General features: G+C 32.8%; 2 protein-coding genes across 4 annotated transcripts; both read left to right on the top strand.

Moving 5' to 3' along the window:
- The first annotated feature begins 5,304 nt into the window (after positions 1-5,304).
- LOC148607532 (peptidylaminoacyl-L/D-isomerase-like) lies at positions 5,305-16,274 on the top strand. Of its 3 annotated transcripts, none has more exons than XM_088544521.1 (8): positions 5,305-5,610; positions 6,097-6,261; positions 6,895-6,954; positions 7,379-7,489; positions 8,333-8,440; positions 12,843-12,950; positions 13,711-13,818; positions 14,626-16,274. In XM_088544521.1, exons 2-8 carry the CDS (start codon positions 6,114-6,116, stop codon positions 15,849-15,851), a joined length of 1,869 nt encoding a protein of 622 aa, XP_088400647.1. In that variant the 5' UTR covers positions 5,305-5,610; positions 6,097-6,113; the 3' UTR covers positions 15,852-16,274. The 3 variants fall into 3 exon arrangements, with proteins under 3 accessions (XP_088400647.1, XP_088400646.1, XP_088400649.1); XM_088544523.1 differs by lacking the exon at positions 5,305-5,610 and adding an exon at positions 5,957-5,974; XM_088544520.1 differs by lacking the exon at positions 5,305-5,610 and having other exon boundaries at positions 5,919-6,261.
- Positions 16,275-21,584: 5,310 nt separating this feature from the next.
- Positions 21,585-23,576, top strand: LOC148607533 (blastula protease 10-like). The gene is made up of 4 exons (XM_088543540.1): positions 21,585-21,927; positions 22,571-22,718; positions 23,137-23,200; positions 23,496-23,576. The coding sequence occupies exons 1-4, from the start codon at positions 21,774-21,776 to the stop codon at positions 23,574-23,576; spliced, it is 447 nt and encodes a 148-aa protein (XP_088399666.1). The 5' UTR covers positions 21,585-21,773.
- Positions 23,577-23,941: the final 365 nt, after the last annotated feature.

Raw genomic sequence — 23,941 nt, forward strand, 5'->3', positions numbered from 1 at the left:
ATTAATTTATAAGAATTTGCTACGATAAACTTCGCGCAATAAATAATAAGCACATGGAACATTTATTTATCAATAGACAAAATTTTTATCATAGCCAATTCTTAAAGAAACGCTATAAACTGGTTTTCGGTGGATTATAACAACTTAACTGAGAAGCTAATAACGGACACAGTGCAAAATTGTTAGTTCTAAATAATTCCCTTGCTTTCAATAAAACCAATATAAAATAAAGAAAAAACGATGGATAGGAATATAAAGAAAAAATAATTAAATAAATTAAATAATAATAAAAAAAAGTTTGCGCTCCTAGTATTAAATGGATTAATTATTACATAAGCAATATTCTATCCAAAGCACCTATGTATCATTTCACATATATGTCATAGTATTATGTAACATTCTGCGCCGAGCTTATTTGAAATACATTTAAGATTCACAATTACCTTTTCTGTTTTCAATTTTTAAAATATAACTTGACTTTGCTGTGCATTTTGTTTTATCAATTCTGCAGAAAGTGCCAAAAAACAAAAAAAAACAAAAAAAAAAACATGAAAATGTTTAAATATGCTCCCCGCTTTTAAAAGCTAATATGATAGTCAACAGAAAGACAATATACATCTGAGTTGTGAAAATATTTTTATATGTTCCCCATATATTAAATATGAAATTCGGTTAATATCAAGGTCAACAGTAAGACAATAATCATCTGTGTTAAGGGGTAGAACGTATGAGGTGAAACTTAGATGATTGTTTATTTGGTCATCTTTTTCAGATTTTGAATAAGAAAATGAACGACAAAAGTCGCATTAACATTTAACATTAAATTTTACTGCTACATATCTAGATCGTGTGATGTCTTAATATGTTTTTAGATACGCAGGTTTGTCTGCAGTCAGATGTGTGGTGAAATCGAGCCTATATTTGTCGAAAGGTAATGATGAATCTTAATATCAGTCTGAATATTTAAATGGAGCTTTGAACTTTGTCTTAAATAAAATTCGAAATACATCAAATTTAATAGGTTCGGATTACTGTCGGTATTATCATCTAAAATTCAATAAAAATGTAACTAAAATTGTCAAAAAGTCGTAAAAATTATAAATGTATATAACTTAAAAAAGATCACAGATAAAACAGAATAACGTGTAATAACAAAATTTAGATCTTTGCAGTAGTCAAAATGAATAGTCAAAAGGAAATTCCGTATCAAAAAATGGTAATATCAGGGCAAAAGTCGGAAAATTGGAAACCAACGCAATGGTCTTGACTTGGTAAAGCATTTGAAAATGAAGCGTGGATTAAACCAGTACTGATAGCGCTTAACCATCCTCTTCCATTACGATTCAATATTTCCGATACATTTCAACACAAATGGGCAGCATTAAATTACCACATTAAAAATCGGTAAAATCAGTTGATAAAACAGTGCAGTAATATGGACAATTAATAAGTGAAAATAACAAAACAAAAACAAAACAAAAAGCGAAACACTAAATAAACAAAACTGAATAACATTTCAAGTCACGTGGAAGGTGCGTGATGTTGTAGGGTAAAAATGGAAACCACTGCAATGGATCTAAGTTGGTACAAGCATCTTTAGAATGTTATTTGTTGGCTCAATGTTTATATTTGGATGATATAAGAAACAATTCGACATTAGTTAAAATGATAAGTAAAATGAATATAAAAATGCATTGTTTTAGGCACAAAACTATTTTCAACCTAATGTCAGTACGTCGTCTGGATGAATTGCATATACTTTGTAATCATATTTGAATATTTTAAACGATAACTTTTTATGAGATTAACATTTTTCCTGTAATTTTCGATTGTTATATTTATTTCCACCTTAGACAAATCCACTGTTAAAACATATATCCAGTCAAACCTTTATTCTCAACATAACGGACTTTTATCACTGTAATAGAGCAGAAAGAAAAGAACTTAAGTTGTTAATAGCAAGAGGTTTTATAAATTCTGCAGCATATATAAATTTATATTGCCAATTTTCTATTTGAGTAACCAAAATGCATAGGCCTGCTTTCCTACCTTTGCATACAATACCTGTTTGTCGTAGTGCCACTTATGGGGTAGGGGATCGGGGTCTAGTAATGAAAAAATGTAATAAACACGTATAAAAGTACTAAGTACAAAAATTGAACTTGATTCAAACTTTGATTAGAGTTTCAGGCAAATATCTTTCACATGAAATTCGTGTTAATCGAGCTTCACATGAAATTCACATGAAATTGACGTGATTTTCACGCGAAATTCACTTAACACGAATTGCATGTGAACAATTCACGTGAATGTTACGTGAAGGCTTGATTTACTCGAATTTCACGTGAACTCTGTCACAAAGTTTATTTGCTTAATTCGGGTGAAAATCATGTGAACTTCGAGTGAAAATCATGTGAAATAATTTTGCTTGTGTATGACGACAGTATCAGTACATTGACTACGTGTATTGTTTGTTTGTCTACTCAATACACTGTTTCGTCTGTAAAAAAACACATATTATTGGTAAAATATGAAGCCAAATCTAACAAAACAAAACAACACGAAAGTAAAACGAATAAAACAAGGGTGTACATCTAAATAATTGTAGTTTTTGATAATTTTAATTTGCAATCGAAGCCTTTTTGTACAAGACGATCTACAAAAAAAGTCTGGAGTTGTGACTTGAACGGCACTTATAGCTGAGGGTAACTGATATGAAGTAACATCGTACAGCACTTTAAAGAATCGATACATAATTATTAATTACATACTAGTACTTGATTTCATTGAATATATCTTTTGTTTATATAACCTATAACCTGCACCATGAAAACTCATTTATTCAACGGGTCATAGTTTTCCTTTCCTCGTTTGTCTACCCCGGACTTGACTTTTTATGAGCAACTCGGCGGGTGTTTCTAGAAAAACAGGGTACGCTTACCCTACCGGTGCACCTGGTCCATGCTCCCAGTTTTTAGTGGAGTCCGAGTTTCTCATTTGCTTTTGTTACTTTGTATATATGATTTACTTTATGGTCTTTGTTGTGTATGTCTGTTGTCCATGTCGGGTCTTTGTCTCTGGATTACTGTCTTTTGATTACCGCTATAACATTGGTTCCCTTGATTACTCTATGACACACTGGTTACTTTGTTAAGTCAACATAGACATGACATGGAATGATTTGATGATAAAGCCTTCATCTAATTGATAATACATAGTTCTCTGTTTGACAAAATAACTGTTTAAAAACAAGGGCATGTGCAATTTATCAGTTGATTTATAAAGCACTGATTTAGAAGAGATTTTTCCATTACATTCAGAGAAATGTAATTTATATAGCCAATTAATCGAAGAATATATAATTTATAAACTTCACGTGAGATAGAGAGATACCAATATAGTAAATAACACCACATATTACACAAAATTTAATTAATTTGACAACATGTTTATATATTACCAATTTACCTAAGTGCATCCTTATGTAACGTGTAGTTCTGAAAGGTCTGAAAAATTCCCAACGATGTTAGAACTGTCAAATTTGCGAAGCAATTTTTTTGGCCGTTCCCTCCGCGGGACTCGAACACGTACCGCTGTGACATCTATTGCAACACCGCCTGCACTAAGTCCAGCTCCCTAGACCACTCGGCCAGCTAGGCTATATAAAAATATAGCTTTCGCTGGCCGGGGCATTCCTTCTCGTAGGACAATGTAGTGGTCTAGGGCGCTGGACTTAGTGCAGGCGATGTTGCCATAGATGTCACAGCGGTACGAGTTCAGACCCTTCTATAACTTAACGTTATCTTTCCTGTATTAACTTGATCCGATGGAATTCCCAACGATGTTAGAACTGTCAAATTAGCAAAGCTAAATGTTGTTCGTTCACTCTTCGGAACTCGAACTCGTACCGCTGTGACATCTATGGCAACACCGCCTGCACAGCGCCCTAGGCCATTATATCAGCTAGGCTATATAGATTTTAACGTTCGCTGGCCGGGTCATTCCTAAGATAGGGTGTCTTAAGTCTACTTTTTCAGATTGGACTAAATAGCATATTGCCTGTTTTGGTACAAAGTTCAAATGAGGTCATTGTACTCTTTCATGAGAGGGTCGACTACTTCAGTGAAAAATCAAATAAGCCCTGTATATATGACATGTAAAACTTCCTGTTACAATCATTTCAATGGCCATAAAAGCATCACTTATGTCAAGTATTGTAGACAAATTCTAATCCACTTCAATTGTATCTTATAAAATCTAAGATAGCCAAATGCTGGTATTGAATATTTTAAATTATTTACTTAAACCATAAAAAAATGACAGCAACGATCTACTTTAATGATAGATTGTTGCTTAATCCCTTTGTAAGTATTTCATGCTTTCCTAAGGACCAGAAAATTTGACCAATCGGACTCCCTTGCTTAATGCTAGTTTGACACGCTGACTAAGTTTTAAATTGATCTAGAGCCCAAGAGTAACAACCCAGGTTGGCACGTCACCCCATTCATATTAATTTTCTAACCCGAGCCCGTAAATTATAAATACCTCACTCTTAGCAGAAATCAGTGACTACCCATTTTAAAGCTTTTGAAGGTGTTGCTTTTTTTCACATGTATATGTTCATAACTTAAATGGGTTAAACAAAAAGATGTGTGTCACGTTCCGTAAGTCATCTGTTCAGTTTATCTTTCCACGGTTTATATATCATTTGAAACAACCACAGATTTATTGTATGTTTTCAAGTTCAATATGTCTAACCCTACACCAAAAACGCTATTGAATGACTCGACGGATGAATGAATTATAAAGATGTCATGAATTACTAGTGTAGAGTGTGAAATTTTCAAACATCACAAAATTATGGACTTTCACGTACGGTTAAAAGACACACACACATATATATAGCTAAGTTACAGTCCTAGATTAATCTACGAGGAGGAATGACCCGGCCAGCGCGAGTGGTCTAGGCCGCTGGACCTTGTGCAGGCGGTGTTGCCATAGATATCACAGCGGTACGTGTTCGAGTCCCGCGGAGGGAACGACCAAAAACTGCATCGCAAATTTGACAGTTCTAACATCGTTGGAAATTTTTCAGACCATTCTATACGTTTACATATTTTCCCTGTATCAATTTGATCCGATGGAGCAGTGTAGCGAATAGAGTCGACACATTCTGAGACGTTTGTATAATATTGATTTGTTGAGACATGCGTCATTAATTTGATCCTCTATCCTACATAATAACATCTATATGAACTGTCCCGTACTACCATAAATCGTGTACTAAGTTACAGCCCTAGATTAATCCTGCGAGGAGGAATGAACCGGCCAGCGAAAACTATATTTTATATAGCCTAGCTGGCCGAGTGGTCCAGGGCGCTGGACTTTGTACAGGCGGTGCTGCCATAGATGTCACAGTGGGACGAGTTCGAATCCGGCGGAGGGAACGACGAAAATGTGCATCGCAAATTTGACAGTTCTAACATCGTTGAGAATTTTTCAAACCTTTCTATACGTTTACACATCTTCCCTGTATCAATTTGATCCGATGGAGCAGTGTAGCGAATAGAGTCGTCACATTCTGAGACGTTCGTAATATATATTTAACATGTAAGTATCAATTATTCCGAATACCCAAGTGGGTAAGACAAAAACGTAGTACCTGATTTATCAACATTTGGATAATTGTAAAAACAGAATAGTTGTTACACGTATATTTTCTGTTGACTTTCTCGGGAAAAATACAAAAAAGTAAAGTTCTTGTACAACAATAATCATTCTTGACCAAATTCATCATCATAGATGTACATGTACACATGAAAATAAAAAATGACAATAACATCTCTTAAAACTAGGAGTGTAAATATTGTAGACTCTTAAAATTACATAGTATTACTAATATTAAGTGTTACTTTGAGAGTTATCCAGTTACATTCTGGACAATTTGATGATAACTACATGCACTGATGACTAGGTATTTTTAAATGGAAATTTTCTATCTTTGATGTTTTATGCATATTCAGACACATTATCTGAGATTTAATTTCATCTGAATTGATTTGTTTTGATTTAGTGATATAACTATGTATTTCTCAGAGCCAACTGGAATTCAGATGAGTAAACTTGAAAACGAGGAGGACAATTGGATGATATCAATACTTTTAAAAGATAAATCAAAATTAAAACGGTTTATTTTTATTCTTGGAGGATTAGTGGTCCTTTCCATTGTGGTCATCATTCTCATGGCAACGTTTTTAATAGGTGAGTTCCTTCTGTAAATATGCAGTTTCGACAAAATCAAACGGTGCAAATGTACGTAGTGAAACAGTCATTAGGAAATAGATGAAAGCCAATCATATTGCATCTATTCAAATCGATGAGTTAATATTTTCATATCTTAACTGGTTTGAAATATATATGCACAAGATGTTGACAGGTAAACCTTCATCACCGCCTACATGTAACAGTGGTGTATTCGGGCAAAAATGACAGATTATATCCGACACAGATTTATATGATTTATGATATAAATATATTAATGAGTATTGTCAGAATGAAATACGCTTGCACATACAATCTCACAATCACTCACCACTTTTGTTCTGTCATTTGTCTGTTTAACCTTATCTTGTCTTTCAAAACGACATTCGTCTAGCGTTAAATTTGGATATGAGTTCAACTAATATTTTCTTGGAGTCTACACTAGAAAATTCAATTTTTAACAAAAAATGATCACAAATTAAAAATAAGGTTTCAGAAAAATGACCTTCTGAAATATCATTTATATTAGGCTAGAAACTGTTTTACTAATTTTCTCAGTCAATCTAAATTTAAGTTCCATGTGTTCAAATCTTATCGTGTAAGTTGCACATTATGTATTATCATACTTTTCAGACGACAGAAATAATAATTCACATGACAATTGTGGCACAAGTGCCCAAACACAAGACAAAAGTAGGTCAATTTTTATTTGCTACTTATGGTCTGAACATACTTCAAATAAACACGCCAAGGTTTTTGAGTTACATTTACTGTTATCTTCGTCCATCAATAATTTATGGTGTTTGAAGAAGTTCAATGTTAAATAAATAAATATCAATTACATGTAATTATGTTACGTAATTGTGATATTTAAAAATAAGAAAACACAATTTACATGCACTGAACTATTTCTGGATATTCAATTTCTAATTCACTTGCGCTTGGACAGTATCATTAGTTTTATTTTTTCTAAAGGAATCAATACATACATGTAAATTAAACTGCTGATTAATTTAAAGCAATTTACACGAGCAGATTAAATACAAGATTAGTCTGTCATTTAAGAATTCTAACCTTTTAAATGTTTCAAATTTATTTTATTTATATTTTTTCTTAGATTTAGCATGTTCGAGCTCACCATGTTTCAATGGTGGCCAGTGTATTAATACTAATGACATAGGATATAACTGCAGCTGCCCGGATGGATTTTCTGGCCCTAGATGTGAAGGTGAGAGGGAAAAAAAATCTTTTTTGAACTTTTTTTGTAAAGACAGGAATAAATTAACAAATGGAAAATTTGATTAAATGACTGGTTATTATTTGACTCCTGTGGCAGATATTTTATAAATTTCTGGAGAAGAACAATTGGCCAATCAACCTGACTGACAGTCATAGCTGTTATTTTATTGTACTAGCTCACATAAGCAACACATTGCAACTAAGCCTGCCTTCATACGTGGAAACATTATTCAGATTTCGACCCAACCAGTCGTCACATTTATAATTGCGGTGAACAAGTGACTTCAGTAATTCTAAGGTTTTTGGTGTGCTTGGGGGGAGGGGTAGGGGTCGAAACAACGACCTGCTGCAGTGAAGATTAGTACGCTACCCTTGGACCGCAACGAATTTAAAATGAGTTTATTTACAAACAATATATTTTTAACAAATCTTAATACATTTATTCATGTATAAGCACTTTCCTGGGTGCAAGTACCCGCTCAAAGTATAGGTATTGTTACGTGCTTTGCTAAATTGATCTAGTGGTCATGACGTCCAAAAGTCCATTCCCGTTTTGTCAACTACGCAACGCTGTATTACAGCAATTTTGATACTTTGACTGAGGTGGTAAATAGGCATACCATTTCGTTTAATAGATTCCACACTAAAGCAACATTAACAAAATGTATAACGAATTTATAATTTGACCATATTGTTGCGTGAGTAGGGAGCTAAGAGAACCGTTGAGTGATTTTAAGTTCAAGACAATGTTGCACTTTTGGCAGTGATAATTAATATGACCTGATATGACATTTCATCCGAATAAGATTTAATTCTACGTCTGGTTTTACAGAAACACCATGTGACAACGTCATCTGTTTCAATGGTGGGTTGTGTCAAGTTCAGAATATAAGCTATTCGTGTGTTTGTCGATTTGGTTTCTTTGGTGACATTTGTCAGTGTAAGTATTATTAACTGATTTTCTTCCGTCTTAATATTTTTGTATTCTTTTCCTCACTATACTTTTTCTTTACAGAATGTTTGTAAATAGCTTTACTTTTCTGATGAGTTGCACCCAAAAGACTGTTGGCCGGTAAATAGGTTTTTGTAACATTTTGCCCTCCCTGAAACAATTTGACTTCAGGCGAAATTTTCGTTGTCTTGGCTAGGATTTTAACACTTCATTCGGAATTCTCGAATTTGATTGTTATATAAGGTCGTGCCAAAAGATTTCAAATTTCAGAAAGATGAAAGAACTATCATGCACAGTGCCCAGTCGGCAGGTCGATTTGCATGTCTGTTGTTTCCTCGAGGTATAAAAATATATGTGTATTCAACTACTAGCATAGATAGTTCCTAATTTCCTGAGATCTAGTATGTTGTCTCTTTAAGTCTTTAGTATAGTTGTGTGTCTATTGTCTCTTTCGGTATAATAAAAAAACTTACTGACTGTGTATTCGGGGAATAGTACGTTTATTTCCCCAAATATCAATTCAAATATACAAATATTTATTAATGTTGAAGAAAAGGGTAATAAAATTAACCAAAATTCGAGAGAAAATCAAAGATATATATTTTATAAAGAAAAAAAATAGTCAGAGAAAATAGACACATACAACAAAGAATTTGAAATAATACAAACTGACACGTACAAAGAAAAACAGTAAATAATCAACCCGTACTCAATCAAAACCTGGAGCATGGACCGGGTGCACAGGTAGGATAAGCGTTCTGAAACCCTCACCGAGTTGATAATAAAATGTTATAACCGGGGCAAATATAAGGATTATGTTAGACAATTAAGAAAAGAAAAACTATGACACGGTGAACAAAGCGGTTATCATGGTGTAGAATATTCCATAATGATTCCCAAATTAACGATGACGACCATACAACTTCTGTAGTAATGACTTCAGTCGTGTAGCAACATCACCCTTTTCCAGAAGCTCAATTTTAGAAGGTTAGCACGGTACCAATACTCCGCGTAGTTTTGACAAGCTCTGACTGAATGTTGCAGGGAACTTAGAACTGAAAGACATATTTTTGGAGTTCCATATCGGCGACCCTGTGATACCACAATTGTCATAAACCCCTCTTGGTTTATTTTTATTTCGTGCAAGAGCGAACTACTATTTATTTTCTGATGATAAAACACTCCTACGATTGTGATTCGGTTGCATTCATTTGCACTTAATTACTTGTTCAAATATGAACCTCTATACTCATACAAGCAGGGGTGAGGTTCCGAGTGATTGAAAGAGTGAATTCCATGAATAAGACGTACCTTCCACCATTCGGCAGGTATGGTTAAACATTTAAAAGAAAAGAAAATAGATTCACTGCAGAAACAATTTCCTTCACATATAGTCTGGTGGGAAAACCCTGTTTGTACCAAAATGTAAGTTTCAAGTGCTACTTGATTGTTGATTTTATCTAGGCATATAGTTGACAAATGTGTACTGTCGTGTCTGAACTTTGGATTGGCGGGTATGTAAGATAGAAGTACAGTTCTTCATCTTGGATGAACATTTTTCTGGATATTTTCCCCTTTTGTAATATATCAGGGTTCCATGCACAAAAGGTTTGGGCAACATCTTAGATCATATTGTTTTAAATCTGGAATAATAATAGTAATAATAATAATAATAATAATAATAATAAAACATTTGATGCACTCAATTTGTTCTTTCGTATTCGACTCTACTAAATCATTACTCCTAAGTTGCACTTATGGGTAATTTGGTTTTTTCTTGACACACAAATCCGTATCGAAGTTATGGTTAAATTCACACAACCCCATGGCACATTTAGTAATCCAGTGTATCTTAACATTTTTGTTGTCTAGAGATTAAGGGCTTTCCAGCCAGTTTGCTTATACACCCGCTTCTTGCGCCCAAAGAGGGGCAACAATTTGATTTACAACTAAAAATTGAATTAATCGTTTACATGGGAATTCTAATATAAAATTTATATACAATTGATATTCATTGCACCATTATCAAATCTTAATTTTGATAATATAAGGTTATCTAGCAGCGTGGCGGCACCGATTCTAACAGATAGAAACTAAATAAGCGCGTTTTAATTTCGAAAAAATCTATTGTTTTACGCAGCACTGCTGGCATCTGATACTGGTTAATGGAATACTGTTGAGGTTAATGTAGAATTGTTGACTTTCTGCATTTTTTTCAACGAAATTCTAGAAACTCTCCCAGGTCAACAACAGGACAAATGCCTTTGCCGGTTGCATATTTGTTAATCAGGGTCACCTTAGAATAACCTCTTTGGCATATTTTATTCCTTCTAATAGTGACATACAGTTATTTGTCAGATATGCTGATATAAAACATTTTTATTGCAAATGTTCCGGAATTTCTTTTGCATAAAGATGTGAACTTACTGACTCTAAGCATGCCACAATATGCTGAAATGAAGTAAGTTCTTCAAAGCGCAGATTTGCCTTCATTCGAGTGTACTCAATAGAGTCAATATTATTGTTTTCTAATAATGGACGTGAGACCGGGGTCCTGGTGATATCCATGAACCTTTTGTCTTTGAATTGCGTCTAATATTTTTGAAATAACAAAATTATTGGTTATGTCCTGTGTATTTTGTATCTTGCCGTTGAAGGAAATACCACTAATGCATATTAAACTGGTTTTTCAGACTTCTTCAGTATAAAGTTTATGCAAAAAGCTTGGTAAGCTGTTCAGTGGGGTCAGCCAAGTATTGTCTAACTAAAAGCGCCTTCGAAATTACTTAAGTAGCTGTCATTGTAAGAATCATGCAAAATCTGAAAAATGTGATACACCATAAAAAAGCTACATATTTTAATTTTTGTAATTAAGTTGTTTTATGGGTGTATATTATGAAATGTGTAATTATTCATTCCGATCTGTCTGCTCTTAGGAGATAATCAACATTGAAAATCAAGTAGATTCTATTGTATTTGAGTGTCATTTACCGAGTTATCTCCATTAATTTCGAAATCTACAGTGCATTCTATATAATGTTTATCTCCGATGAGCACGGGTTATATGAAAAACCAAATATTAATTTCTGTTTACTAAAGCATTTTAAATAAAATATCAAAATAAAAATATGTAGGCTTTCCAACCATGAATCACATTTTGCATGATTCTTAGCTGGAGTGCTACTTAAAACTGATCTTGTTGTTTTATACGTTTTTGTTCTGTTGGACATAAAACTGACAAACGTAATGTCCAAATCTATTTCTATAGCTGGTAAACATGGGTGTAGGAAATGCATCTACGCCTGGAGTTAGACCTCGGAATTAGGACCACTGATAAAATTAAATTGCATTAGCAATATAATAATTTCCCCTGAAATATGTTGATTTTCTATATATACTTTGAACTTAAGCGTTCCCAAGAGCTGTTTTCATACAACTGACATCACCTCAGGTTATTTGGATGTTTTCTTATTTACCTCGTACACGACTGCCTCTTTATCAGTAGTAAAAAATAATTTCTTATTTTTTTTAAAAGTAGACCCTCTCTCCATAATACAATTCACACATAAATAGGGAATACCTGTAAAATATTACCTTTTGGGTAAACGTACTGTCTGACCAGTCTTTGGGAGATACACTGTAGCACAATCTGTCCTTACAGTACATTCCAAAACTGGCTTCTGAACTCTCACGAAAAAAAGTAAAATATCATGTTTAAGCTTAATAAGCTAATCTTTTGGTATTGTTCAAAAGTATATATTCCAATACCTTGAGAAGTTATTTTAGTTGTGTGTAGCTCAGTTTGTATCATCAACCCCTTGTATGCATATTTCGTTACCAATCTTTTCAAATATCTTATTTGTACTTCAGATTTTGATCAGTATTGTCTTTGCCAAGGAACAATCATCTAAGTATTGAATGATGTAGCCATTCGGTTGCATTTTTATTATAGCCATATGCAAAATCTTTGCTATATATTGAAACAATGCACAGCTGATTGAAGCCTAGAACTGCAAGCATGTAAAGAAAGGTTTACCTTGTATTTAAAAATTGTAGTGTAATACTAAAGTAGTTAAAAAACTGATCACATCAAATCTACTTGCTATGGGTTTTGACGCAGATCACGATTATAGTAATTAATTGGTAGCATCTAGTGAAAAGTTGGCATATAATATAAGCTATATATGTGGGAATAACCCCAAAACGTCGTAATCCACTTTCTTAAACAGAACGAAGCAGCAAAAATCGAGTTAAACCCAAATATCGTTTAAGGCGATAATTGCCATCAAGTCCTTTCGATCAAATACTTTGATAACAATGTAGGGACAAAAAAGGCAAATAAACAGATAGATAAATAGTAAAGTGTGTGTTTAAATTTATTTTTCATAAGTTGACCCATGTAAGAAGAGCCCTTGCCTAAACGGTGGAGTGTGTGAAATTAATCGACCAGACTATACCTGTACCTGCCATAAAGGATATACCGGAAAAAATTGTCAAGGTAAATTATGAATTTTTTTTCCGGTCGTAAAAATGTTGTAACTAGTGCACATCGTTAAGTTAAGCATTGCTGTGTAGATACATAGCATGCATAGGGAGGATCAACATAGAGTCTTAATATAAGAATATATAAATCTTTATATTCAAGTCTAAACTACATTCCAACTCTAGAGTCCATGTGAAGTTGCAAATTTATGTTGCAAAATTGGTCGCTCCCTAATCGGGATTCGAACCTTCTCTGACATCTATGGCAACAATGCCTGCACTTAGTTCAACGTCTACACCACTTGGTCTTTTATGCTATATAGAAATATAGCTTTCATTATCCGAGTGATACTCTCTCTAAGTCAATCAAGAGAGCAAACATTAGCACATGATGTAAATGAATATGACAACCACTGATGGTATTGAGTAAGGCAGTAGAGGATCTGCAGCAGTATACAAATACGGTCACACCAAGTATATTATACATACACGGAGTTTAATGGGATGTGGGAACTCTATAACCTTCATTGCTAGTGCATTACTCTATAGGTACACAGCATACACGGCAATAATCAACATTGTCGATGATCAACATAGAATGTTGATACATGAGTGCATATTTATATAAATAATCTAAGCAACACCCCAACTCTAGAATTCATGTAAGGTAGCAAATTTCTGATGTAAATTTGGCTGCTACCTCAACATATATATTAATGGACGAAATGACTGCCAATAATCTGTGAACCCTATTCAGATAGATATATATTTTTCAGTGACACCATGTGACATAGTCACGTGTTTGAATGGCGGCAACTGTACAGTGAATGATAATATGGCCCAATGTAAATGTACCGATGATTTTGTGGGACACCTTTGCCAAGGTAAGGCTCAGACCAATATATTCACGTTTTAAATAAGAATAGGTTCGTTAGTATTAAGTAGCAGTCTTAATAAAAATCAGACAGGAGGTGATTCATTCACGTCAAAAACCCGCCCGTTTGAGTTTTATTTCTACTTCAAAAACATTTACCGATCACATAACCGGTTTTAGATTTTCATTCGGTTGTTGCGCTTTTGACATAGAAATCATATGGATTGTACATGAAATTTGCACTTTGCAAGAGTTATTGTTCTCGATTAGGTTTCATTCGGTTGATTTTAGTGGTAGATAAATGTATGATTTTCTAAAACGTTGCAGATCTGATTATCTTTATGTGAATGTGGAGCATCTGTAGACTTAAAAAGCATCGTTTGTTTGGTGGGTTTTTCTATACCATGAATCACCTGTGCCGGAGGCCGTTTCTGAATTTTATATGGACTGGTACTTAAATCTATCAAATTTCTAAAAGTGAACGTTTTAAAGCTATTCAAGGAATAAAATCCAATTTGTCAACAAAAACGAAAAAGTGTGGTCTTTTATAAAAAAAAATCTATAAATAATATTTCAGGAATTTCATAATGCAAGTTTTTTTGTTGATTGATGCTAGCTTGTAAAGAACAATGGAACAGATGATTTAGTTTCAGACAAATACATGAATTACGTGTCATTTAAATAAGCAATGTTGATTAGGTTGCTACATTTTTCAATTTTTTTTTTGTGTGTTTTTTTTTTGCTTGTTTTTTTTTGTGTTTGCTTGTTTGTTTGTTTTTTTTTTGTATTTTTGTTTTGTTTTGCTTTGCTTTTTTAGAAAAGGGGTATAAAGACTATTTAATTATGTTTACTGAGGCTCCACGATCGGATAACAATCCATACTTACTTGTCTGGACAGCAAAATCAACTGAACTTAATATCACCGCTTTAAATGGTGGGGGTAAAAGGACGGTTGACCTGCATTTCGGTACAAGGAATTCCATTTCTTTTTCCAAAACATTATTCACTACAGACCAACTTGTGGAAAGAAAGGGTGTACGGGTTTCCACAAATGTTGCAATCAAAGTATTTGGTTATATTGGAAGCGTTGCTGGAGATGGGTTTATGGCTATACCAACAGAGATTTTAGGGAAAGAATATGTTGTCATGATGTACAAACCGTACAAGGCCAAAGATCTCAGAAAAGCACTTTTTGGTATCGTAAGCAAAAACAATAATACCAATATCAATATAACTATAAAAACGACTGATACCGGACTATATTATAATTCTATAAAATATCAGACAGGAGATGTCATCCACCTTACTCTGCAAGAATTGAATACTTTCCAGCTCTCACACACTGCTGACCTTTCGGGTACAACCATTAAGTCAGACAAACCAATAGCAGTATTTGCTGGAAACAAATGCAACTCAATACTAGAGTATTATTGTAATGCCTTCCTGGAAATGATGCTCCCAAATACCCAAGCAGACTTCATATTCATAATACCAACAATAGAAAGACGGGACCAGTTTTACGTTCGAGTGTATTGTCATGATGACACAAATATTCTAATTACTACGAACAACAGTACACAGCTTCAAGTTATTAAAAAGGGAAATTTCTATGAGTACATTAGCCCACACATGTCCATTATTAACGCTAGTAAGCCAGTTAGTGTGTATGGATTTCCGAAGGATATCCCTGATTATGACGCATACATGACAACATTTTACGGCATACGTCAGTGGAAATCAGATTTCATGTTTAATTGTCCCGACAACTCTCTTACTAATCACATTAGCGTTGTGTTCAAGGGATCTAATGACGACACAAGAGGATTCATTCTGGACTATAAGAACATTCATCCTGCCGGAACTGATACCTTCACTGAAACTCTGAATGGCACTACTTACGTAACATTTAGATTCAGGACATCGAGTGGGGCTCATAGTATATATCATACATCAAATATCGAATTCGGATTGTGGGTGTACGGTGAGAAATCTCGTGAGGGATATGGATACCCAGGTGGTATGAAATATCTAGAAAACCCTTAAAATTACTCGAATGTTCTAGATTTATACAAATATTTATAACCCATAAAAATGTAATTGGTATTGTTTATGATTGAACTATCAGTGACTTTACTTCTTTCATTGCATTTACTAGGTGATTTATTAACCAAGGCTAATACTGTTGTAATAAAATTATTGCAAATTCAAAATGGCAATGTTACTTAAACTAATTGGGACGTCCATGAGAGACACGATGATGAAAGTCAGGACAGAGCAACACATTACACAAAATTGGACTGATGTGATATTATATAAACTTTTAAACAAACAAAATGCCGATATTCTACATGAAATTGTTTGGAATACAATGATAACTCATTATATTGAAAAAATCAGTGTAAACTGTAAAACAAAATCGCGAACAATTGACTTTTTAAAATTAATAAATACAAAATATTTAAAATACTCATTTAGTTTATCTTATACTTAAACTGATGACAAATAAAGCTGCTTGTTTATATGTTTGAGGATAAAAAAATATTGTGTAAATTTCAAACAAAAATAAGGAAAATGTCGCACATTACTTGGAAATAAATAAAGGTGTATCCTGTTTTGTTTTTAGTACCAATTTAACAGCACAATAGACGATATCCAAAAGTCAAATTTAACTAATAACATGTTATTGTGTTGGTGGCTAAACGGGTTGACCTCAAAATAAACGTTTGATACCCATGTTTCTTCTGGTAGTATACTTTGTCAACCCACAAATAGAAACAATTATTTCATTTGCATGTAGTTGTGCCAAAGGCCTGGGTTGGTAATGCCGCTTACCTTTAATTGTTGAAGTCAGTAACATAAAACTGTATGTCAGATCTGTTTAATCGACAATGAACTACCAAGTTGGGTAGTCTTTCAAAAGAATGAAACTGTCCATATTCATGTAACACTAAAATTCTAATATTAATCTTTTGCTTCAATTTGACACAAAAAGACTTTAGAGAACATAGAAGCAAACCAAAAGGGTAAAAACCAACAAACTAAATCCCCTAAACCGCAAAGGTTCTGCGACAGTTTTATTTTCATTCGCGTAAGACCTGTAATGCAAATAAACTATGATAGATATTTTCGTCTCAAAATCATATAGCACGATTGAATAGTCAATAATTTGAGTGAAGATCAAATAAATATACTTAAATTGTTCCACTCGAAATGAACAAGTATAAATCTGACATCCTCCATTTGAAACTGGGTTAGACACACGCATATATGTACATCTAATGAATACAGCCTGTGGTAACCTTCCTCCTGAAAACAATCGTGTTCTTCTAAAATTGATCTCACCTTGTAACCGCCCCCCATTAAAAACATATCAAAAACCCACACCAAAAAAAAAGCAAAAAAAAAAAGAAACGAAAAAAACAAACAAAACTAAATATAAATAAAAAGATAACATACCCAGTTACAGAGAAGAACGACGAGGCAACGCAATGCTACACATGTTCCATAAAAGTAAAACAATAACTAACTTTTTAGCATTTTTTTTTTTCGTGACTATAACTACCTATAAATCACATATGTTAAAATATGTAAGCTCAAACAATAAAAATTTCAAAGACCAACCAGTGAATGAACATAGTATTTCTATAATATGTCCCTCTCCTTGTGTGTTATATCGTGTTACTAAGCACTTTTGTTATCCATCTAATTTGGCAACAAGATAGATATTCATTTCTTTACACACTCAGTAGACAGGCTTGTTTGACCCTGAATTATATCAGATTATATTAATTATATTAATCGGAATTTGAAATATTACACATTTAAAATGTGAATTCATTTACTTGTAACACGCATTTATCTGAAAGTTTTGCTATCGTTATGTCCATATTGCAATTAAATGAATCATGATCTTATATCAAAGCAAATACCGTAAAGTTTACTTTAGTAAAATTATTTATATGTAATTGTACAAAATATTTTGAATCATTCATATTTCCAATAAACCTGCCAATTGAAAAGCATACCCTATGAATGAAATCTTGATTTAAAAGTTTATACATTGATATAATAGACGCATATACAGTTAATATATTGATATGATAGACACATAGAAAGTTAATATATTGATATGATAGACACATAGAAAGTTAATATATTGATATAATGGACAAATTTATACTATTTGTGTCGCGCTAGACTTCAATCAAATAAGCTTCTGGAACAGGGTTACGTTGCTACAAGATTGAAGTAATCACCTACCCTACCGGTTCACCTAGTCCATGCTCTAAGTTTTTAGTGGAGGCCGAGTTGCTCATTTGCTTTTGTTACTTTGTATCTATCATTTTAGTTACTTTATGTTCTTTGTTGTGTATGTCTGGTCTTTGTCCTTGGATTATATTCTTTTGATTACCGCTAGAACCTTGGTTCGCTTGATTACTCTTTTATGATACTTTCATTAAAAATCATAAATAGGTTAATAATAAAACAATGAAAAAATTAAAAAAACAACTTTTTTTTTTTTTTTTTTTTTTTTGTTTGTTTGTTTGTTTGCTTGTTTTTTGTTTGTTTGTTTGTTTTTTTTTTTGTAAACGTAATATTCTGGTCAATGATAAGCAAAATATACACTTCCTCTTTGTTCCCATATGACTATTTGACTTCATTTTATTCTAAAATAGAGTCGCTTTTAATATAATACATGATGACTTAACACACCAATGAAGTCCAGCTGATCCTTCATTTCACCTTCCTTAGTTACACAAAAATGAAGAAAACAACAAGGTCAATAATACACGATAAACGTGAAAATAATGAAAGTTTTGATTGAAATGAGTAATAACATATTACAAGCGGATAGGGTGTTATCAACATCCACACAAAAGATGGTATAAACCTTCAGTATACCCCTTAAATGGAGGAAGATGTACAATAAGATTATTATTAGTTATTAATGTAAGGCATACATGGTTCTACAATTATACATGTATCATGGTATGGTTTCATGTTGAAAATCGGTGATGGATTAAAAAATTCAAAAGAATGATCCAGCATAATAAGGGTGATTTTTAGTTAATTCCAAATAATGAACCGAGCGACCCCCTTCCCAGGATTGGTTATTTTATTAGGTTCATTAAATATATCAAAACAGTTTAACAGTCCAATTAGTTAATGTTTGCAATATCAATCAATTAGTATTTTTTTTTATATTCTTAACATTTGTACCCTTAATGTTGATGTTAAAAAATCAAAATATTTTTTAACTCTATGTTAAACAAAAATATTTACGACCAAAGAAAAAAAAATCCAAAAAATAATTGTAATGTAATTTTCTCTCATGTATCCATATATCATTTGGTTACACTAATATGATGACGGTGAAATCTTTTAACGCTCCCGTAGAAACATTAATTAAAAACAACTTTTTTGTCAGCTCTGATTTGATATTTTATAGTTCTAACCTTCAAGTATGGCATATTTTGTAATGATATATATTTGTCCTAAAGCATTTTACTGATTGTCGTAGTCTGATATGTCTATTGGGCGATATGTCCGGCATTCATAAGGAATTAGTGGTTGTCATGGTCCGAAATGTCTTTTGGTCGAATTGTCCGGCACTGGTTAACATTATGGTTCTTAAATTTGCGAAACGTCTTCAAAGATTTCTTTTGTTGCATTTAGTTTCGTTTCATTCTGTTCATTTTGTTAAGTTAAATTATGTTTTTATAACGATTTTATTCATTTAATCGAATAGATTCGTTTCGATTATTTTTTTATCGATTATCTTCGTTTTGTTTTGGTTCGTTTTCGTTTCGCAATTTTTTATGACCCGAGAATTATGGGTAACATTGATTACGTAATTTTCATAAACATCTGGACGACATACTGCAGATTATAAGGCCAACCCTATCTTGGAAAATCTATGATTCGATTTGTATTTAATTATCGAAACTAGCAAATATTTACCGAGACTGATGTGGCTCTCAATCGCACATATACAAGTATACGCAAATGAAGCTGCCATTATACTGTTTTTCAGATCCTGAAAATACAGGTACAAACCGGATATTGATGCTTTTTCTTGCCAAAAGTATACAGAACCAAGTTGATAATACAACCATAAACGCTCCCTTCGGGATCGTATTAGTATATGTTACATTACACGAAATCACAAAAAGAACAGTAAATCATATTTTATGGATTAATGCAACATTTTCGTTTTCCAGGTAATTAAGGCATGTTTAAGCAAATTTCGGCGGAAAAATCTATTTCTGTGTTTATTACTTATAAAGATTAAATTGTATATTATCAAAAAAAAAAAAAAAAAACAATTATAAACAATAACAAACATTAAATGTGTTTTTTCTTTATTTCCCGTTGTTTACAAACCGTTCTTTTTTCTGCTTTTTTCTAGTTTTATTATTGTTTAAACTATATACTAATATGTTACCAATACGAGTTGAACCGACATTGTATTTAGACCAGAACAATGTTGTAGAAATATTTCATTATCTTTGACATCCAATATAATTTTATGGCGAAGTATATTCCCTATTGTCAATAACAATGAAAAGAAAAAGTTCTTCCCCTGGTGCTTCACCTTCCCGTAGTAACTTGACAACTTTGTAATTATGGAAGCTTGCAGTTTTGAATAGATGTCAGATAAGAACAAAAATAATGATATTTCGATTGTTTTTGTTATGCTTTGATAACATGCAACTTTTAAACTCTCCCAACTGTAATGGAAATACAGGTTTAATTAAACCTTTGCTTTCCGGGTTACATCAAAGTATGCCATAGTTCACATTTTCAGCTATTATTACATGAACTATATAAAGACCACCATGCGCATTTTCAGTTATTTTAGCATTAAAGAAGGAGGAACACGTGATATAAAGATATGCTAGTTTTTGTTTTGGTAGCGATATTTTCCGTAGGAAAAGGACATGAATTGGTAAGTAGCTGAATTTTCGAATATCTATGATTAGTTCCTTGGATAGATTTAACCTATTACTATCTATTTTTGTATGCAGTTAGGCTAATGCAAGAACACTGAGAAATGAGCGTAAGTGTTCTATTTTAATCAAATCGGGCTTCTTATACTTATGTGCAAAAAAATGGAACAATATCCGCTATTCAGAAGCTTAAACATAACCTAAGACTATTCCATTTTTATATACTGTTATTGATTGTTGCCAAAGTGCGAAAATGACATCGTTAGTCTGACACAAATTTCCTTACGAATGGCGGATAATTCGGCCCAAAAACATTTCGGTCGGTGACAAATGTATTAGATTAAACAAGGTTATTAAACCAATATAACATGGCTGGCAAAGTAAATAGTGGGATTGAATTCTATTTTGTAATGCTGCAGTGTGTTAGTTTAACTTGACTCATATTATGGTTATGAAATAAATATAAGTTCTCTTTTTAAGTCGTATTGATTCGATTGTCGTTATAACTTAAGACAGCACGCTTACGTTTAAAGTAATAGTAATGTAACTGTTATATGTACAACACATTCGAGAAGGCACAATGAGATTATTGGGAACAATTAGCATATGGTCAATAAACTATCTTATCAATGTTCTACATTGTTCTGACGCAAATGCCGAACATATTCGTTGATTACCAGTAAATTTAACTAATTCAACAAACTAACAAATTATCATAATTATGATCATTACTATATTTATTATTATTATTATTAGTAGTAGTAGTAGTAGTAGTAGTAGAAGTAGTAGTATTAAATCAATTGTGTTATTCGTTGATTTTTTAAAAACAAATAATTCTCGTGAATTCTCTGTTGTGGAGGTGTATAAACAGTTTATTTCTCTGTTTATTGCTTAATGGACGACGTTTTTTCATCGAATTAAATATTTGTTATATATTTTAATATTTCTTTAGACGAACCACTCAAGGACATTGTTTATAGACAGTTTTCATACTAGTTTTTACGACCAACTCGATATGAAACTAACACCAAAGCAGCTTATGGCTATTGAGCGACAAAAAGACATAGACTTTACAACATTAAAGAGAACACGTCGGATGGCAACTCCTGATGATACTGATTTTTGGCCATATGGAGTAATACCCTACGAGATAGACCCTCGTTTGTACAGTAAGTGTGTCTGTCTACATGTTCTAATACGAATATTTATCGTTTGGCATGAAACTTATCAGATCGTTGTATAAAAAGCATAAGCAACATTCATTTTATTATTTATTAATCGAAGTCATTTGACAAACAACTGCGTCAGATATCGCAAATGGTTGTCTCACATTTGAAGGTCACAATATTATTTGGTAGGGAATCTAACGAGATGAAAATCGCTAATAGTTTTATAATCACGTTTAACCATTTTTAGTTTTGATATATATTAAATTGTTTTTTTAATAAATGAATATGTAAAAACCTGGTAAAGAAACCGCCAACCACGCATAAATTTGATACAAATAAGCAAATGAACCATATTAGACACGAATTATTTGTTGTATTTGCGACATTGAGATTTTTACTACAGCAGAATGAAAATATCTTGACCCTTTCAATTACCATTATCGATTTCTTCTATTTGTCTTGCCTTTGTTTCTTTTATCTAATTTGTTGTTTTGCATATGTATTTTTTTGTTTTTTTGTTTTTGTTTTGTATTTGTTTTTTGTTTTGTTTGTTTGTTTTTGCTTCGATGATGACTTTTTCGAAGGGTTTACACTGCAAACTTTAAGTGAAGCTTATATTGACTAGTTGACGTGTCATTTTCAGGGCAACAGCAAGAATTGGTTTTAAAGGCAATGATAATGTGGCAAACAAATACTTGTCTTCGCTTCAGACCAATGGACATCGTCTCCGTAAAACTTCAACATATCCTTGGACACAACGCATCTCTCAATATAACAATAGGGGAGAAAGGGTTTGTTTCACATAATATTTATCATGATATTGAGTTGTCTGTGTCTGTAATCATCCATCTGTTTTAAGGTCAGCACTTATTCGGGTGTCTGTTGCTTTCAAGATATAACTAAAGTATAAGACGACTACTTCAATTCAAGAAATATTGTACTGGACACGGATCTGCCATTGCTACTTCTTATCAGATCTAATTAAGAATGCACATGAATTATCGAATCATTGGTAATTGTTATAGTCAAAATCTTTTTATTCAGTTTTTAGTGTTTTATCATGATTAAAAGTCTATTCAGTTTCACCATGCTTTCGCAATGACCAATACCAAATTATAAGAAATACTTGATACCCCAGGCACTAAATTAACTCGATCATAATACGCACATAATGCAGCAATGCAGTTCAGAACTTAATCATTCTTTCAGCTGTTCATCATACCTGGGACGATATCAAAAAGGGCAACTCGTTCAATTGTCATCTACGTGCAGGGTAAGTCAATATAAGCATCATTACGCAGAATTCGAAAATCATATCAAGTTTTATTCTGCTCATGTTCTTTAAATATTTTCAACAATTTTAAAGAAGGGTGTACAAACGTTGCGATTCGCAACATTGGAACCAGTTGATACATTGAATCCAAGAGAATGATTATTCGTTTCATGTATATAACGAAAACAGGTATGGTGTATAGTACAAAAAGACAATAATTCCACCGTAATAAAAATGTCAACCCAAGGCCATCCTATTGTCTTAAATGAACAACGAGTAAATCTGCATACCACAGGGCAGGCTGCAGACTGCAATTGGGTCCAAAACATCAACATACACAGGTAGAGTGAAAGAGTTAGCCCATATACTCAAGTAACATAAAGGATAAACTAATCGGACAGAATAAAAACGAAACAAGACATACAGAAATTCCTGACTTGGAAACGGCGCAAAGTTCGGCGGGGTTAAAGTACTTTATCGTGATCACATCCCTCCTCCTTTAAAATCCACTACTGTTAGGTAAAATATTACATAATTAAACGCACAAAAATAAACAGTTGAAAAAGGTCTGAGTCTTTTGTTACAACTATATAAAGAAACTAAATATACATAACACAAATGTACAAACTAAGGACTAGTAGCAGCTAACTGACATGCCAGATCCAGAACAGTAAAAAACCTTCAAAATGTCATGTCTCAATTGTATTCAGAATCACAGTATATCATAGACTATACATAAGG

Source organism: Perna viridis, chromosome 9 (genome assembly GCF_037379345.1).
Source record: "Perna viridis isolate PV_CMFRI_1.1 ecotype Kerala chromosome 9, ASM3737934v1, whole genome shotgun sequence".
Lineage (NCBI taxonomy): Eukaryota > Metazoa > Mollusca > Bivalvia > Mytilida > Mytilidae > Perna > Perna viridis.

What these genes read in the sequence shown, in the direction of transcription:
- LOC148607532 (XM_088544520.1), top strand. Translation starts at nt 6,084, where the DNA reads ATGTATTTCTCAGAGCCAACTGGAATTCAGATGAGTAAACTTGAAAAC. An exon ending in TGCCCAAACACAAGACAAAA is followed by an intron (nt 6,955 to 7,378) that starts GTAGGTCAATTT and finishes ATTTTTTCTTAG; the next exon opens with ATTTAGCATGTTCGAGCTCA. An exon ending in TACCGGAAAAAATTGTCAAG is followed by an intron (nt 12,951 to 13,710) that starts GTAAATTATGAA and finishes TATATTTTTCAG; the next exon opens with TGACACCATGTGACATAGTC.
- LOC148607533 (XM_088543540.1), top strand. Translation starts at nt 21,774, where the DNA reads ATGAAACTAACACCAAAGCAGCTTATGGCTATTGAGCGACAAAAAGAC. An exon ending in GATAGACCCTCGTTTGTACA is followed by an intron (nt 21,928 to 22,570) that starts GTAAGTGTGTCT and finishes TGTCATTTTCAG; the next exon opens with GGCAACAGCAAGAATTGGTT. An exon ending in ATAACAATAGGGGAGAAAGG is followed by an intron (nt 22,719 to 23,136) that starts GTTTGTTTCACA and finishes TCATTCTTTCAG; the next exon opens with CTGTTCATCATACCTGGGAC.